This window comes from Haemorhous mexicanus, chromosome Z, assembly GCF_027477595.1.
Source record: "Haemorhous mexicanus isolate bHaeMex1 chromosome Z, bHaeMex1.pri, whole genome shotgun sequence".
Lineage (NCBI taxonomy): Eukaryota > Metazoa > Chordata > Aves > Passeriformes > Fringillidae > Haemorhous > Haemorhous mexicanus.
Genome location: NC_082381.1, coordinates 79,900,110 through 79,916,745, shown reverse-complemented (window position 1 = coordinate 79,916,745; position 16,636 = coordinate 79,900,110). Strand labels below are relative to the sequence as shown.

General features: G+C 45.0%; 2 protein-coding genes across 3 annotated transcripts; one reads left to right on the top strand and one right to left on the bottom strand.

Annotated features, from left to right (window-relative positions):
• The first annotated feature begins 42 nt into the window (after window positions 1-42).
• On the top strand, window positions 43-14,565 carry ARHGEF39 (Rho guanine nucleotide exchange factor 39). 2 transcript variants are annotated; one of them, XM_059873911.1, is made up of 10 exons: window positions 43-94; window positions 2,653-2,837; window positions 3,740-3,834; window positions 4,218-4,338; window positions 5,371-5,489; window positions 7,204-7,274; window positions 9,026-9,154; window positions 12,707-12,936; window positions 13,793-13,881; window positions 14,057-14,565. In XM_059873911.1, exons 2-10 carry the CDS (start codon window positions 2,691-2,693, stop codon window positions 14,070-14,072), a joined length of 1,017 nt encoding a protein of 338 aa, XP_059729894.1. In that variant the 5' UTR covers window positions 43-94; window positions 2,653-2,690; the 3' UTR covers window positions 14,073-14,565. The 2 variants fall into 2 exon arrangements, with proteins under 2 accessions (XP_059729894.1, XP_059729896.1); XM_059873913.1 differs by lacking the exon at window positions 43-94 and adding an exon at window positions 1,245-1,330.
• Window positions 14,566-15,624: 1,059 nt separating this feature from the next.
• On the bottom strand, window positions 15,625-16,569 carry MRPL17 (mitochondrial ribosomal protein L17). The gene is made up of 3 exons (XM_059873914.1): window positions 16,326-16,569; window positions 16,136-16,204; window positions 15,625-16,065 (listed from the first exon to the last, which is right to left on the bottom strand). The coding sequence occupies exons 1-3, from the start codon at window positions 16,497-16,499 to the stop codon at window positions 15,811-15,813; spliced, it is 498 nt and encodes a 165-aa protein (XP_059729897.1). The 5' UTR covers window positions 16,500-16,569; the 3' UTR covers window positions 15,625-15,810.
• Between the last annotated feature and the right edge of the window lie 67 nt (window positions 16,570-16,636).

Genomic DNA, 16,636 nt, shown 5'->3' with positions numbered 1-16,636 from the left:
CCCCGCCGCGCTCCGGCCCCGCCCCGCCCCGCCCCGGGACCGCCCACCGGGGCGGGGCTGCCGTTTGAACGCGGGGCGGCGGCGGGACCGGCAGGTAACGGGCGGCGGGGGTGGCGTGGGGCCGGGGCTGTAACCATAACCAAAACTATAACCATAACCAAAAACCGGACCGCCACTGGTGTTGGTGTCGTGTCGTGTCCCGATCTTCACTCGCGGAAAGGTCCTGGGCAGGATGAGTCCCTGAATAGCCCAACCTGACTTTAGTGGTAGTCCCGCTTTAGGCACGAGGCTCAGCTGCATGACCCATAAAAATCCCTTTGACTAAATTAGTCCCTGATTCCACCAAGTATTTCCTGAATCCATGTCGCAGTCAGAGAAAAACATTTGGTTAAAGTTTAGTAAATGTTTTTTTAGTGTGCTCATGTGGTTTGGTTTTTTAATTTTTTTTTTTACTGGAAACATTTATTTATTTAAAACACATTTCATTTGATTAAAAAAAAAAAAGCCAGAAAACAAACCTAACAAAATAGAACTCTGATAATGAGTAAAAAGCTTCCGTTTTGGCCAAGAAAAACTTTCTGTTCAATCCCATAAGACTTTTAATGGATCTTTTCTCATCTGCTGAAAAAATATAGTACCCTTGGTTTTGACTGATCCAAAATACATTTTTAGTACCCTGCAGCACAGGCGAATTGAAGAAAGGCGAGGTGCGTGTTTTACTTCTAGTATTAACCTCTGCAGTGTTTACCCCTTTAGTCCTCGGGGTGGCTGAGGACTGGCTGTGGGCTCCAGAGTTTCTCCCTTCCCCTTTCTCTCCCACAGTGTGGGATATGCGGCCACGTGTCCCTTGGAGCTGACCCACCGTGTGTTTACACTCCTGAGACACCAAGAGAGGCTGCACAATAAGAATAGGACATTTTTTGGGGTACTCAAAAAATTTAGAAATGGTGAAGGGGATGCTGTTAATGGTGTACTATAAGGTAGTTAACAGTAAGAGTTGTTTTTGAACATGGGCTGGGGAGAAGCAGGAAGAAAAAAAAGCTGGAAAAAAGAAAGCTGGAGCAGTACTGTCACTTGTGGGTGAAGTATTTTCTAGTGTACTGACAGGCTGCAGAGAGGTCTTACCCTGCAGACCTCACACAGAATATATTGTGCAATAATGGGAGTGTTAGAACTTCTTCATGTGAGCAGTAGATGGTCAAACCTGGTATAACTTGTTTGTTTTAATTATTATGTGTTAAAATAAATTGGTCTGCAAAATGAAAGCCTTGACTGCAGTCTACCCAGGCTAGAGGTGCTCTGCGAATGGCAGTGCTTTAGTCCATTACTGGTGAGTACTTTTCAACTGCACTTGGATAGAATCATGGAATGGTTTGGCTTGGAAAGGACCTTAAAGACCATCTCCTTCCAACAGCCCTGCAAAGCCCAAGGACACCTTCCATGGACAGGGTGGTTCAGGGCCCCATCCAGCCTGGCCTTGAACGCCTCTGGACTAATGCTAAGCTTTCAGGGGTGTTCCCTGCACTGCAGTGCACTGTTCCTCTCCATCCACACCAGGTCTGCCCTGTTTGACCAAGATGTGGTCTTGGGTAGGCTTGTGGTTGTGCTGCAAGTGAATATGCGGGCAAGCACTGGAGAAGCTGCTGCTGCTATAAAACACTGTGCATGTCCCTCTGGACTTCTGGCAACTCATTAAATGAGTCCTGGTACTCATCTGAAACTTTTGTTTCAGACATTGATTTATGTATCTGAAATTTCTCTGGAAGATGGTGTTTGACAAATTCCCTTCTCTATGATGACACATCTTTCTGTATTAGTGTATCTTGTCCATGTGGGAAACAGAACTTTTCAGTGGCAAGTCAGATTCCAGCAAAACTGCAGACTTGATGCTGGGGCAAGCATGCAACTGCCTGCACTGCCTTTTCATCAAAACAACAATATCTAACAATAACAATATCTAATAATAATAGATAACAATATCTAATGTTCAACTAAAACATGTCCCTTTCTCTGAGTGTGATAAACAATGTTTTTCTGTGCAACAAAATCACGATACTGTAGCAGAAGAGCAGAACAAATCATGATACTGGTGAGTTTCACAGCAGTTGCTAGGTCTCTCTCACCTCCAGGAGCACAAAGTGCACTTAGAAAATGACAAAGCAAACCACTGGCTTCTTGGTAACCTCCACAGGAAAACAAGCAAGAGTGCTCTCTTCTCTTTCCCTGTGGTGTGGGGGAAGTCCTGTTACAGTCCCCCACAAGACAAATCTTATGGTTATTTTCTACTCATAGCCACAGTACCTCTTCCACCCACAAACTTTATAGAGTTTAGCAAGAATTTCATGCAAAGAATGGGGAGGTCAAGGCATGGAAAGCAGTTGTTTGCACGTGGGATTGTGCACTGAGATTTGCTTGCAGATGAATCATTGTGTACTGCTATTGCTTTCACAGCCTGATCTCTCTAATGGTGTTCCTCTGATGGATGCAGGGCCCCTGCACCCACAGGAGGGAATGCAGAAGGACACTGTTGATAATGGTTGCTGGCAACTGACTGCCCTTATTTCTTAGGGAAGCTTGAGTTTTTAGCTCAGAATCCTACCCTGCAACATAGGTTATTCTTTTGTTGTGTGCCCATCTTGCTTGGCTTGCCAGGATCCTTCACCTCCCTGTGTATCAACCGTGGCTCTGCCATGAGTGCCTCATCCCTGCCATTCCTGGTTGGAGCAAACACTGTGGAAGACCAGCGGGCTCGCTGGGAGAGAAAGCGCAGCAGGACAGCCAAGGAACTGCTGGAAACAGAACACAAATACCTTGAGCAGCTGGATTTAGTGCTCACAGTGAGTATTTCTGCCCCTTCTGATGTGGGGGTGCCTTCAGACAGCACATGCTTATTGGTGTTGCACTGGGGAAGGGTGAAGAGCAAGACTGTGGTACCTTCCTAATGCATGGGACACCTGCTGTGGATGAAAGGGTTTTTTGTTGTTTTTCTTTAACCTCCTCTGTAATATTCAATAGCTCATGGGTTTGGCTTTTTGGGCTTGGTCTGTACACAGACAAAACTTTTTAGTTTTGATTGAATAGGGTGCTTGCCCTTAGATGCCTGAGATGTATGAACTGTAGGGACACAGACAAGAAAAAATTTATGAACAAGATGGTGAAAAAAAGATGCATTGGAGAATACTGAAATAGACTCTTTTCAATGCTGTAGTACTGTTCCATGTGTATACAGTAATGGTCAGAGCTACAAGTAAGGCTTAATCTGATGATGCATATCTTAGGTAGACAGTCACAATATTTGATATCTTTCCAAACCAGAGAGTGTTCAGGCTGCAACTTCTGGCATCTGCTGTGTGTCACAAGTGGCCTTTGAGTGACCTCAGAGGTTAATAACCTTGGCAGCCTCCCAGTACTTGAAGGGGGCTTTTAAAAAAGAGGGAGAGTGACTTTTTACACAGGCACGTAGTGATAGGACAAGGAGGAATGATTTTAAACTGGAAGACAGTAGGTTTAGATTAGATGTTAGGGAGAAGTTATTTACTGTGAGGGTGGTCAGGCACTGGGACAGGTGGCCCAGAGAAGCTGTGGATGCCCCATCCCTGGAAGTGATCAGCCAGTTTGGATGATGTCTCTGGTGGGAACTAGATGGTCTTAAAGATCCTTTCCAATCCAAACCATTGAGTGATTCGATGATGATTTGTGAATGCTACCTGTTTGAATTTATTTTTTTTTCCCTGCTTAGTACTTTGTGACAATTTTAAAGGCCAAAGGGACGCTGAAGCCAGCTGTGTTGGAAACTATATTTGGACCCCTGGAGTCCTTATATTCAGCCAGCCAGTAAGTGGACATAGGATGCAATTCCTGTAATTATGTTGGGAGGACTCTATGTTTTTGGTGAAATAAGGCTAACCCCTTGTAAAACAGGCATTCACTTCTAGCACTGCTAGCCTTGGTGGCATTTGGAGGTGTCCCCAGGAAACTCCTGATCTGTACCACATATCTGGGTACCCAGTTACTGGACAGTGGTTTAAGCTCAGTAAGCCTGTTCCACAAGGTCTTCTGTGGCTTACTCTCTGGCCTCCAAGCACAAATTTGGTGTAGAAACTGGATATGAGTGGAGAATGGTAAAGGCAGATGAGCAAAGGAAGGGATCAGAAGGAGCTGTGAAAATGCCATCAGTAATGTATCCCTCACAAGCTCTCTCTGCTCCTTGTGCACAGTGTTCTGTCACTTCACCTGGAGAAAGGGAATTTGGGACCAGGACTGGAAAATTTTTGTCAGAGTCTGGATCTTTATGGCCACTATGCTGAGAATTTGGAGCACGCAAATAAAACCTTGAAGGTAAATATGTACTTTAGTCTTCATATGGTTTCTCTTCTTCCATTCTGTGAAACTGCCACATTCTTCCATTTATCTTCTGTTTCTGCAGAGATCAGTTTTCTTACTTTTTCTGGCTTGATGAAATTCTGGCTTTCTTCCACAATAAAGTGGTGAAAATTTCTCTACTTAGAGTTTCTGATGCCTTTTCAGGTGTTTGTGTATGGATGTGCATATGGTAAGCACTGCTTTCTGAAACAGTGTTCTGTATTTACTCCCACTCCTTCCTAACTGGCAAGTCTAGAGAGTTTCCAGGCTTTCACTACGATACAGTGATCTCTTTCTAGGAATTGTCTCCTAGTCTTTCCCACTACAACCAAGATACATTCTAGTAGTGGGATTTCCTCTTCCTTCACATATTTTTTCTATGTTGAAGACCATTTTTTCTTTCCCACTTATGTTTTCAAATACAACCTGTTTTCAAGAAATTTCTGTAGAATATATATATATATATATATATATAAATAAAAAAATTATATATTTATATATATATATATATATATATTCCGAAATTCCAAAGTCCTGACAGCTGTATCTGGAATTTAAACCCCTCAACTCCCAGTTTTCCATGCTTGTTCCTAGATGCAGAATGTACTGGGATGTTTCCCTCTTTGTATGCATGTACTCATGCTTTTGATTTTCCAAGAGAAAAAACCATTTTGGATACTTGTCTTAAGGCGACGGGAATGCATTTGTGCATTGCTTTTTCTTGAAAGGCATGGCAAAAAGCCACAAGCGCACTCCTTGTTTTCCTAACTGGGTCAACCTTCTCTTTTTCTTTAATTTCATGTATGGAGTGGAGATATCACTTCAATTACCCACTGCAATGAATGATCAGGAGAAATGGGCAAGCCATTCCCTAGCCACAAAAAAAGTTGATGCTTGTGGGACTGGAATTCTAAACTCTAAGTTGAAGTGTTCCAACTTCTGGTACAGACTAGGGCACATAGTTCTTACTGTAGCCTCAAAGCTAAATTCCTTTCTTGCTGCACACAGGAGCAAGTGAGGAAAAATAAGTCATTCCGGCGGTTTAAGAAACTCCAGGAGACTCGACCTCAGTTTCAAGGGAGGGAGCTGGAGGATCTGCTTCCTTTGCCCCTGCAGAGGCTCCACCAGTAAGTAAGCAATTGTGAGTCTTCAAAGGATTAGCATAAGAAGGGAAAAAGGATTGTGTCACTATCTGTGGCCATGAAAGGGAAAGCTGCCTCAAAATCAGAGCCTAGAGACAGAATGAAGCAGACCGAAGGATGTGCCTGTAAAGTGGAATCAGTGTACATGGATGGGAGATGATGCAGGAAGGCAGTTGTGTTTAGCCCTGGCTTCCTCCTCTAGTTCTTGGGTAGAATTGGACACTTTCTGCTGTCTCAGTAAGCTACTGAAGTTTGGCTTTGAATGAAAGCAAGCTGACTGAAATGCTGCAGAAATGGTGGTCTCTGCCAGCAATGCTTTTGCTCCATTTTTATGCAGAATGCTGACCTGGAGCATTGTGACTATTGGAGATGGCTCTTTTTGGAGAGAAATGAGATTAATGAAGGAGAGCTTCTCTTTCCTCTCTGGTTATCAGGGCCATATGCCTTCCTCAGATTTGATGCCTATCGCATTTGTCTGAGTCTGGACAGTTCCACTCAGGATCACTGCATCTCTCTCGAGGCACCAAGCCTTCCAGTCTTCAAGAAATGTTTAGAAAACATCATTGGACAAGTGTGATTTTTAGGGTTGTCTTAAAAATGCAGAGGCATGAATTGGACTTGATGATCCTTGTGGATGCCTTCCAGTGATCTCTTTCTAGGAATTGTCAGGATAGTCTATGATCATCATCTCCCCTTTGAAGAGGCAGACTGACTGCCTGAGCAGGGTGCTGCATGCACTCATGGGCAGCCCTTTCCTGGGGAGGGTGTGTGGGTAATAATGATGGTTTTCTGGGAGCCCAGATTCTGCTGCTACAGATCCAGTAGCTGTTTTTCAACCATGATCTCATCTACATTAAAGCAAATGTGAGAGTTTGAGCACCTCTTTTCTTTGAAAATAACTTGGAGAGGTCATACCACAGTCTTTCATGTAGCTTTATGTAGTGTTTTTAATCAGCTTGGCAGAAGTAAATATGAAACTGATTGGTGGGTTTTTACTGTAATTCTTTGGATAATTGTTTTAAATTTGTAAAACAGCAGTATATTTGTTGCTGTCCAACTATTTAGAAAAATGGGAGCTTTTTGATCGAAAGTCCAATTTTTTTCATTAATCAGTTCTATCATGTTCAAATTTCTTTAAAACTCTATTAACATATGCACTAGGTCATATGAGTTCTGCCAGTTTCTGAATCTGTTCAGTTCCTTCTATTTGACTTTACTGGGAGAAAGCATTTGCAGACATCTTATCCTCTCCAGTAAAGACTGGAAAGGAAAAAAGAAAAAGGCAAGTCCTAGTTCTTATAGAAATGCCTTTTTTCTCTTGTGTGGGCAGGAAACATGGTATGAATACCACCATTCATATACTATTAAAATACATAGTTCAAAGAGCAATTTGTTGCTTATTGAAGGTAATAACAAAACATGTGGATCCTGAGACAGCCTCATGATCTTAACTGATTTGTGACTCTGTTTCTGTTGGATCCCCAGGAAAAGCCAAAGGTTTGCAGATGTACAAAATATTTGGGTTATTTTAGCTGAGACATTTGATGATAAAATGAATGAATGAAGTGGGACCAGAACTGCCTGGTTAGGCTTACTCTGTCTCCTGGCTGAGTGTTATTCACTGTGCTGCTACTAACGGGAGGTGCTGCTGCTGTTCCTGGTATCTTGTTGTGAATTAAACCTGCTCTTTCCACCTCAGGTACAAGCATTTCTTCAGAGACCTGTTGGAGAACACCAGCCCAGGCACTGCTGACTACCAGAAACTTGCAAGTAAATGCTGGCACTTTGATCAATGACACACCCCTTGCTAAGAATATCTTGACTCCCACCAACTGCCTGGTTTCAAAGGAAAAAAATCTTCCTCTGTCTCTGGGGTTCTAGTGGATTATTATTTTCCATCTCTATCTTGATCAAGATGTCCCTGAGAACATGTTAGGAATAAAACTATAGAATAACTGCCTGTGAAAATAGCCTAATATTTAGGTTGGAGAAATGGCAGCTGGTTTTTTTTTAATACTCTGCTGCTTGTGAGGCACTGGAACAGGTAGCTCAAGGAATTTGTTGATGCCCCATTCCTGGAGGAGTTCAAGGCCAGTCTGGATATGGTCCTGATCGATGTGGTATATTTGAAGGTGTCCCTGCCCATGGCAGGCAGGTTAGAACAGGATGATCTTTAAAATCCCTTCTAAACCGAACCATTCTCAGACTCTCTTGCTGACATGCCTCAATTTTCTAGGATAATTCATGACCTTCATGCTATATCCAGTCACTAGAGGTGTCCCCCAGGACTCAGTATCAGGGTCAGTCCTGGTTAATATCTTTATTGATGATCTGGACAAGGGGAATCAAGAGCACCCTCAGCCAGTTTGCAGATGGCACCAAGCTGGGTGTGAGTGCTGACCTGCTGGAGGGCAGGGGGGCTCTGCAGAGGGATCTGCACAGGCTGGATCCATGGGCCAGGGCCAATTGTGTGAGGTGCAACCAGGCCAAGTGCTGGCTCCTGTCCCTGGGTCACAACAACCCCCTGCAGCTCCAGGCTGGGACAGCGTGGCTGGAAAGCTGCTGAGTGGGAAAGGGCCTGGGGGTGCTGGTCAGCAGTGGCTGGACATGAGCCAGGGTGTGCCCAGGGGGCCAAGAAGGCCAAGGACATCCTGAATGGATCAGCAGTGGTGTGGGCAGCAGGAGCAGGGCAGTGACTGCCCCTCTGTGCTGGGCACTGGTGAGGCCACACCTCAAATGCCATGTCCAGTTTTGAGCCCTTCACTGCAGGAGAGACACTGAGGTGCTGGAGTGAGTCCAGAGAAGGGCAGTGCAGCTGGAGAAGGGTCTGGAGCATGAGTCCTGTGAAATGTGCTGAGGGAGCTGGGGGTGTTTAGTCTGGAGAAAAGGGGTGACCGGATCACTCTCTACAAGTACCTGAAAGGAGGTTGTGGCCAGCTGGGGATTGGCCTCTTCTCCCAGATAACAAGCAACAGCACAAGAGAAAATGGCCTCAAGCTGTGCTAGGGGAAGTTCAGAATGGACATTGGGAGGCATTTCTTCATGGAAAGGGTTGTTAAACACTGGAATGGACTGCCCAAGGAAGTGGTAGAGTCACCATCACTGAAAATGTTCAAGAAATGACAATCAATGCCATGATCTACTTGACAAGTTGGTATTCAATCTTAGGTTAACTCAGTTATCTCAGTAGTCTTTTTCAATCTAAATCATTCTATGGTTTTTACAAGCAGTTAACACCACTTGTAGGGCATTTTCCTGTTTTTGCTTCCAAATCCAGGAAATTAGTCCTCTCTTTGATGTTTCATTGGCAAATTTAATTTGTTAGTTGAATTGTTAGTTGGAAAGAGGCCTCTGGAGGTGACCTAGTCCAATCTTTCACAGAAATTCCTGAATAAAGCTGTTGTTAATACTTGGTTTAAAACTTTTCTTCTTGATTTCATGCTGTCTTTTCTTAGCAAGATGTATAAGGTGAAATACACATTCATTTGTGTTAACTTCAAAGTATGCTGCTATAATTTCAGAGACTGTGAAATCTGTTTGTGAGGTATCTCACTGGGTCCAAGACATCTTTGATAAGAGAGAGAACTCCTTGCAGCTACTTCGGGTTCAGAAATTGCTCAAAGGACAAAAGACTCAGGTTTTGACTGCAGGTGGGTCTTACTGACAACTCTGTTTTTCTTCTGCCATGCTGAGATACGTGTACCTATGTTCTCCTTCACCTCTGACTCAACTCATATTAACCAGTTTTACCCTTCTGCTCAAATTCCGGATAGGTGAAAAGGAGTATGACTACTAATTCAAGCACTCTTTTTTATTATTTTTTTTTAATTAAGAATTTTTGAGTAAGGATAAGCAACAGCTTAATTGCCTGACATTCAGATAGGAGAAGCTGATGACATGTGGTTAAAAAGTTAGGAACCCAAGAAGATCAGGAGTGTAAGTCCTGGGTGAGAATGAAAGAGAGACACTAAATTCTTTTTGCAGAGTGTAAGCAGTGGCATTATCCCTACTCCACTGCAGGAACCACAGATTCCTGAGTGTCAAGGGCACAAGAACTGTGTTGTTGTTTACATTAAGCTACATTAAGATTAATGGCATTCTGCATTCACCTTTCACATGAAGAATTTTTTTTTATCTGCATGGTTAAACTGAGCCAGAAATCACTGTGTTTGTGTTGATTGTTGAGATAAAGCCACAGCCACTGGCTTGTAAGAACATTTAAATGGATAGGTCTCTTATGTGACTGGATGCTCTCCCTGCTCAGACCACACTCTGAGCTATGTAGGAAGTATTGTGAGAAATGTGCCCAGTCTGAGCAATTATGAGATGGTCATTTGGGGCTTCACCTGTAGCCTCACTCAACTCTGCTATTGCAGGGGTTATCCAGGCACAGTGCTGCAGCTGCAGAGGAGTGTTAAAGTCACTGTGTGTGAAGGTCTCTAACGCAAGAACCTCCAGATACTTGTGAATGTGGTTGTAGTTAACACATGGAGTTCGGGATGAAAAAATCTTTCCCTACTGGGAAAAACTCAGAAGGGTAACACTGACAAAGCTTATGGGCTGGGATAAAGACAGTTTAACAAGTAAAGCATAAGCTGTTCATGCAAGCAAAGCCATGCAAGGAATTCATCCCCCACCTGCCATGGGCCGGCAGCTGTTGAGGTATTCCAAGGAAAGGGCTCTGACCAGGGCTCTACCACACATTGTGGTTACCTGGAAAGACAAGAGCCATCACTTTAAAACTCCTCCCTTTCCTTCTTCTTTCCCCAGCATAACAGGCTGAACATGATGCCATATGATATAGAATATCCCTTTGGGGATTTTGCATCAGCTGTCTCAGCTCTGAGCCTTCCCACTTCATGTGCACTCCCAAGCTCCTCACTTGTAGCTTGAGGAGTGGAAAAGACCTTGATGCTGAGCATTGCCTACACAGAAATAAAGGGAAAATCGTCAATAGTGTCGTCAATAGTGTTTTCAGTGCAAATCCAAACCAGCCACTATGGCAAAAAATAACTCTATCCTAGCCAAACCAACACAGGTAGAACAAAGGTTACTTATCAGAGGTTATTCTCAAAGATGCTCAGTCAATGGGCAAATTAATTTACAGTTCTCTTTCCTGTCCTTAGAATATATTGGTGCTGCCAGGAGAAAGGGAGCTAACACAGGTATGCTCTGCTTATGCTGAGCAGAAGCATGTGTGGAGGTGCCTGGGCACACTTGGGGTAGTGTGTAAGTAGAAAGGTCAATCAGTTATTTTGATTAATTTTAGAACTAATAAGATAACACCATGAAAACAAACAAACAAACACCCCAAAACAGTATAACTAGACCAGAGATTGCCATTGTTTCAAAGTGTTTGGTCCACTGATTATTTTCGTCTCTGAAAATTCTGAGATGTAGTAGGATGAGTGTTGAGGGTCAGTAAAGGCATTTCCATTATCTAGGACAGAGAATTCTTGTAGTCATGTTTTCCATTGGCTGGAGTTACCTAGTTATCATTGGAAATGAGAAGCACAAATGTAAGAGGCAGCTGTGGCTTGCTAGTTTTGGGCCAGCTTTCCAGAAACAAAATAGCTTTTGCAGGACAGTTAAGATTGTGTCCTATTGCCAGGAAGGAACAGGAGAGAAAACAAAATGCTGTAGGTTCAGAACAAAGGGGGAGTGTTGGAGATGGGTATCTCACATTTTCCAGCGTCTCTGAGATATCCTGCTCCCAGGAGGAGACCCTGCTTTTCTTGCAGCCTTCCACATTGAGGACAAATACTGTATCAGCCAGAACTGCCTCCTAAACTGAGCACATTGTTCTGTTATCCAGAGCTTCCCCTGGGATATTTTCTTGCCCTTCTTTCACAACAGCTTCCTAGAACTTGTACACCTGGGAATCCTGGTCATGGATCTATATTCCAAGCCTTCCAGTACAGTCTGGATCAGATTGTATGCCTGTGAGTCTGATCACACCATAGCCTGAGGGAAACAGCTCCCAGCCCAGCCCCATGCTTCTGACACCTTCCGCCCATTTGCTTTTTTAAACCTGGATTGATTCCTGCACCTCACCCTTCTTTTCCTCAGTTTCTTATTCAGGTAAGAGGAGTGGTTCCAGTGGAATAAGCTAAGCAGGAATTCACTCCTTTGTTTTGTGACTGTAGCATTCTAAGAAGACACAATCCACAACAAAAACAACACTGTATTTTCATTCTGAAAGGTATTTATGGCTCATGCAGAAGCTAAGGCATGAAAGAGTGGCTGAAATTCCCTGGCAGATGTTTCCTAAACAAGATCAGGTGGCAATACCTTGTTATGGATTTACAGTTTTATAAATAATATAACTGGCAGGTGTCCTCATAATTCCCATGAGTTGGTGGCTATCTTCCACAATAATCTTAGTAAGAAGTCCTGTTTTATTTTATTTATTTCATTATTTTTTTAAATTTCTACATACAGGTGGGCTTATCAAATTGTTTTGATTATTTCTGCTTTCTTTTGCTCTTGTTTTATCACAATTAATTTCAGTCAGATGGATGACATTGGGCTCTTTTTTGCAAGAGACATTGATAAGCTCGCCTATTCAAACCTTCCTCATTTTCTGTCTCCTTTCATGCCTTCCCTTTAGAACAGTAATCTGGAATCTGTATTCACTTGGCTACTGTAGGTCTGTATATAGTTAGATGACCTGTGAAATATGGTTTTGTTTTCTTTTGGGGAGGTTTTTGGAGCTTATTTATTTTATTAGCACACACAAAACAAGGAAAAAATTATAAGTTTCCAAACCTGAAGCTAGTTTCTGTTATACCACTGATGACAAACAACTGGGCAACACAATTTGAGATGGTTCATGCTGTGTTTTCTGAAGGCATATGTTAATTAAAAAGTATGCATACTGTTCTCAGTGTTTTTGTTCTGATCACTTTAAACAGTCTTGCTATGATAATCTACTCTTAGCTAAAATAGTAGATTTTAACAACTTCAGCTGCTCCTCATATACTGAATGTTTTGGGCTGGTTTCTGCTTCTGCACGGCTGCTATTGGTGGCTGGACCCAGCTGACACCGAGTGCCTTCTAGCGGCTGGAATTGACGTAGAACACGGCAACCTACAGGGGTGGCTCACCCTGTATTCCTGTTTGTCTCATTACATCCTTTACTTTTTATTCCTGCCTGCTCTCCCTCAGATCTCACAGCTTCTCTGTTTCCCCGGCATGCCCAGGGCGCTGGTATATCCGGGAAGGCTGGCTTTTGGTGGTGCCTGCAAAGGGAGAAGAACTGAAGCGCAGGATGTTCTTCCTGTTCTCTGATATCCTCGTTGCAGCGAAGCCTTGCCACCCACTGCACCTGCTGAACTCCAACAAACTGTCCTGCCAGGCTGTCTACCCGCTCCACCAGTGCCAAGTGGATAAAGTGTTTGGCCACACGTGGAGCCAGGGAGGGCTCCTCAGTGTAAGTCTTCCCACCTGTGCCAGGCAGAAGTGCCAGTGGAGTTAGCCCTGTAAGCAGCTCTCCAGCTGTCTCAGCAGCAGAGGGACCAAGATGATCACAGTGGTGACAAAATGCAGTGAGCAAGTCTGAGTTAGGACAACCCTTCCCTTCTTGAGTGATGCAGGTACTTTTTCTTTCATGGCATGGAGCCTCCTGCACACTCTGGGGTTACAGGCTGCTGGTTGCTTCACTTAGCTCAGGTGAGGAGGTTCCACCAAGACTCTGACAGGCCCTCATTGGAGCACAGGTCTGGGGGGCAGCCCCACACTCACGTGACAATGAATTAGAGATTACAGACTGAACACATAGAAAAACAGAGAATGAAAAAGATGTGGATGTTATTACAACAGATATTGTGCATCTAACTCCCTGAGGGCTGCAGATTCCTTGACAGGGACCAGAGTCTTCTGTAGGGGTATCGAGGTCAGCTGTTCCAAGGTTGCACCCGGGGCTGTGTTAGCTCTTTTCTCGTGAGCTGAGACAAAAAGCTCTTTGAGCAAGCTGTCACCTGTAGATGATGGTAGTGGGAGGCCCCATAGGGATATGGAATATGGCAGAAAACCGGAACAGTTGCTGAGAATTCTAATTGCTCACCTCCAAACAGGTCAGAATGAGCTGTCAACTTTGACTGGAAACAACAGACAAGAGTGGCACATGTTCTGTACTGTACAGTCTCTGGCTTCACTCAAGACTAAATTTTTCTGTGTGGGATGAGAGGGTAAAAATCAGCATGCAGGGACTGAATTCAGTGGTGATTTTCCTTTTACTCCAGTTGCTGCCTGGGCAAGGAATGCCACAAATTCTGCTTGTCTTTCAGCTTTCCTTTCCACACAAGACACTGCTGTTGATGTCCAGCAACCAACAAGAGATCGATGACTGGTACCGGAGTCTCACAGCTGCAGTCAGGTGGGCATCCAGGTTCCAGAGGTGGAAGAGGACAGGACATAGAAGTGACCATTGGACCTGTGTGTGGTTATAAGGGCAATGGAAGCAGCCTGATCCTGGCAGCCAGGACAGAAGAGAATAATGAGGACAGATTTCCCATATTAACTGTGAATTTCCCCTTTGTTTTCCTCTACAGGCAGCTGAAAGCCTGACCCACCTGAGTACAAGACAGACTGGCAAGACAACCACCCTCAAGGAAGAAGCTTCCACAATCTTACAAAATATTCAGGGATATCTAGTAGCACTGAATTGAGAAGGACTCTGCACTGTGTTTGTGAGATGATGAATGCTTTGTTAGCTGCCCTAATGTTCATACAGATACTGCAAAAAAAGCATTTGTGCATAAAAAACCCCCACGTATCAAGGATTTCCCCCAATTTAGCTTAGAAGCCTCTAGCTTTTTTGCACTTTAGTAAACTCAAGATAACTTAAGGTCAAGCAGATGGGAGTGTGACTTCTTTTCCCTCATTAAATGTTTTTTTTAAAGGAATTTTTGTATTTTGTTAAAGCCTCAGCATAGACTTTTAACAATGTGGAAGTTGTGTAGCAGTTTGGTTCAGAAAACATCTATTTGAATACAGTCAACTGCAAAGAGAACAATTTCAAGGTTATTAGAAACACAAAGATTAAAGTCTGTCTGACTGACCTTGTAGCAGTTTGACTGTTTTTTCTTCTTCCTTAAGCAGTACCACCCATCTTCAATTTCTCACTGGCATTTATTAAAATAGAGCCGGTACTGTGTGAGATAAGTATCTCTAAGAGAGAATATATAATGGGGATCTTTGTCTTTCCATACAATTAGCTTGCAACACTGGGCCACTTGTATAAATCTCTTAAGTTTGTGAAACTTGGGAGGAAGAAATGCAACGAAGTTTAGGAAGCCACACTGGTTCCACTGTGTTTTGCCAAGAAAGGTTGAGCCAGGTCTTCTTGAAGTCCCTTCCAACTGGGTACTCTATCCTGTGATTTTACATTTGGGTTTTGTTTTGGATTTTTTTTCACTTCAAAGTTACAGCTAGGACTTTCAAGAACTAGCTGTACCTGAAATTAAAGACAAAGCTAACAAATTAAGATTCTTATTGCTCAGTAGCTATATCACTCTGAAAAAGTTCTGTTACTCCCCCTTTTTGTACCAAGAGAGTAACAGAGATGTCTTGCAATCCTGCCTCTGAAGCTGGGGTGTCTGACAAGCTCTTGCTGGATTACTATGACTCATGCCTATGTTACCTCCTTATAAGACAAGTTTCTTCTGTTGTCTCTTTATAGTACTTAGCTCAGCGTTACCATCCTATTTGCATTCAGTGCTTTTCAAACAGCAGAAGTATCTTATTTCTCACCAAACTTCCCACCCTGAAATGTTGAACACTGGCTCCTAGAACACACTGTTAGCAAATCCATTTTTCTGGAATAAGCTATTAACTTACAAGCAAAGGAATTATGCTGAGTCAGGGGAGGTTTATGTAGGACATTAAGAATAATTTCTTCACTGAAGGGGTGAATAGACACGAAGAAGCTGCCCAGGATGTGGTGGAGTCATGGTCCCAATCACACCTGGAGACGTTAAAATTAAGACTGGATATGACACTTAGTGCCATAGTCTGTTTGACACGGTGGTGTTTGGTCATAGGCTAGATTTGATAACTTCAGAGGTCTTTTCTGCCCGAAATGATTCTCCGAACACAACTCAAACACAAGCAAACCGAATTTCTGAACAAAGTTTATTTACACAAAAAATACCAATCATCACGGCTCCTAGCTCGATTTCCTTCTCCCGCTGAGTCTCTCTTCGAACCACTGGGAGCAGCCAATAAACTCAGCAGCCCTCAACACGGCAACTTCCATCACCCTCCTGCCCCACCTGCCCTTCCCTTCCCTCGGGCACGGGGGGCCCTAGACGGGGGTGCCCCGGGCCCGCTGCGCGTCCTGCCGGTAGCCCTTGAGCAGCTGGTTCAGCAGCGTCTTCTCGGAGTGGCGGCGCGGGCGGACGAGCGGCGGCAGCGGGTTCCCCTTCAGCTCGATCACCGCCATCTTAGCGCGGTCCAGCCCGTCCCGGTTGGGGATCTGCAGCAGGCGCGTGTAGCTGCCGGGGTGCGGCTGGAAGCGGGGCGCCAGCACCTTGAACAGCTTGTGGATGAGGTCCTTCTCCTGCGGGGCGGCACGCTCAGCCTCGGCTCCGCGGCGGGCCGGGACCGATGTGGGGCTAAGGGGTACTTACGGTCAGCCAGAAATCCGCCATGCGCATGGCGCGCTCGTCCTTGTCCCCCCGCTTGGCGTAGTCGATGAGCTGCGGGGAGGAAGGAGGTGGCGAGTCAGGAGAGAGGCGGCGGGTGAGAAAGGAGGCGGTGGGTCAGGGTGCCTCGGCCGCCCCCCGGCCCGACCCGGCCCGGCGCGGTGCCGCCGCTCACCCGCTCGGCGTAGCCGCGCATCTCGTCGGCCCGCGCCCAGGGCGTCTCGATGCGCTCATGGCGCACCAGCGCTGTCACCAGGTTCCGCAGCAGGTCCAGGCGCGACCGCGGGCTGAGCCCGAGCCGCCGGTACACGCGACCATGCGAGATGGCGGCCGCCACCGACAGCCGCATCCCGCCGACCGCCCGACCGGCAGACCGCCCGACAGACCGCCCGACAGACCGCCCGACCGACCGCCACCTCCCGGCAGCGCCCGGGCGCCGCGCAGCGCGCCGGGAGCTGTAGTCACAGCCACAGTCCCGCCGACCCG

Excerpts from the sequence above, each read along its gene's own strand:
- ARHGEF39 (XM_059873911.1), top strand. The coding sequence starts at position 2,691 with ATGAGTGCCTCATCCCTGCCATTCCTGGTTGGAGCAAACACTGTGGAA. Across the intron at positions 5,490-7,203 it reads CCCCTGCAGAGGCTCCACCA|GTACAAGCATTTCTTCAGAG; the intron begins GTAAGTAAGCAA and ends TTTCCACCTCAG. Across the intron at positions 7,275-9,025 it reads TGACTACCAGAAACTTGCAA|AGACTGTGAAATCTGTTTGT; the intron begins GTAAATGCTGGC and ends CTATAATTTCAG.
- MRPL17 (XM_059873914.1), bottom strand. The coding sequence starts at position 16,499 with ATGCGGCTGTCGGTGGCGGCCGCCATCTCGCATGGTCGCGTGTACCGG. Across the intron at positions 16,205-16,325 it reads TGCGCGGCTACGCCGAGCGG|CTCATCGACTACGCCAAGCG; the intron begins GTGAGCGGCGGC and ends TCCTCCCCGCAG. Across the intron at positions 16,066-16,135 it reads TGGCGGATTTCTGGCTGACC|GAGAAGGACCTCATCCACAA; the intron begins GTAAGTACCCCT and ends GCCGCCCCGCAG.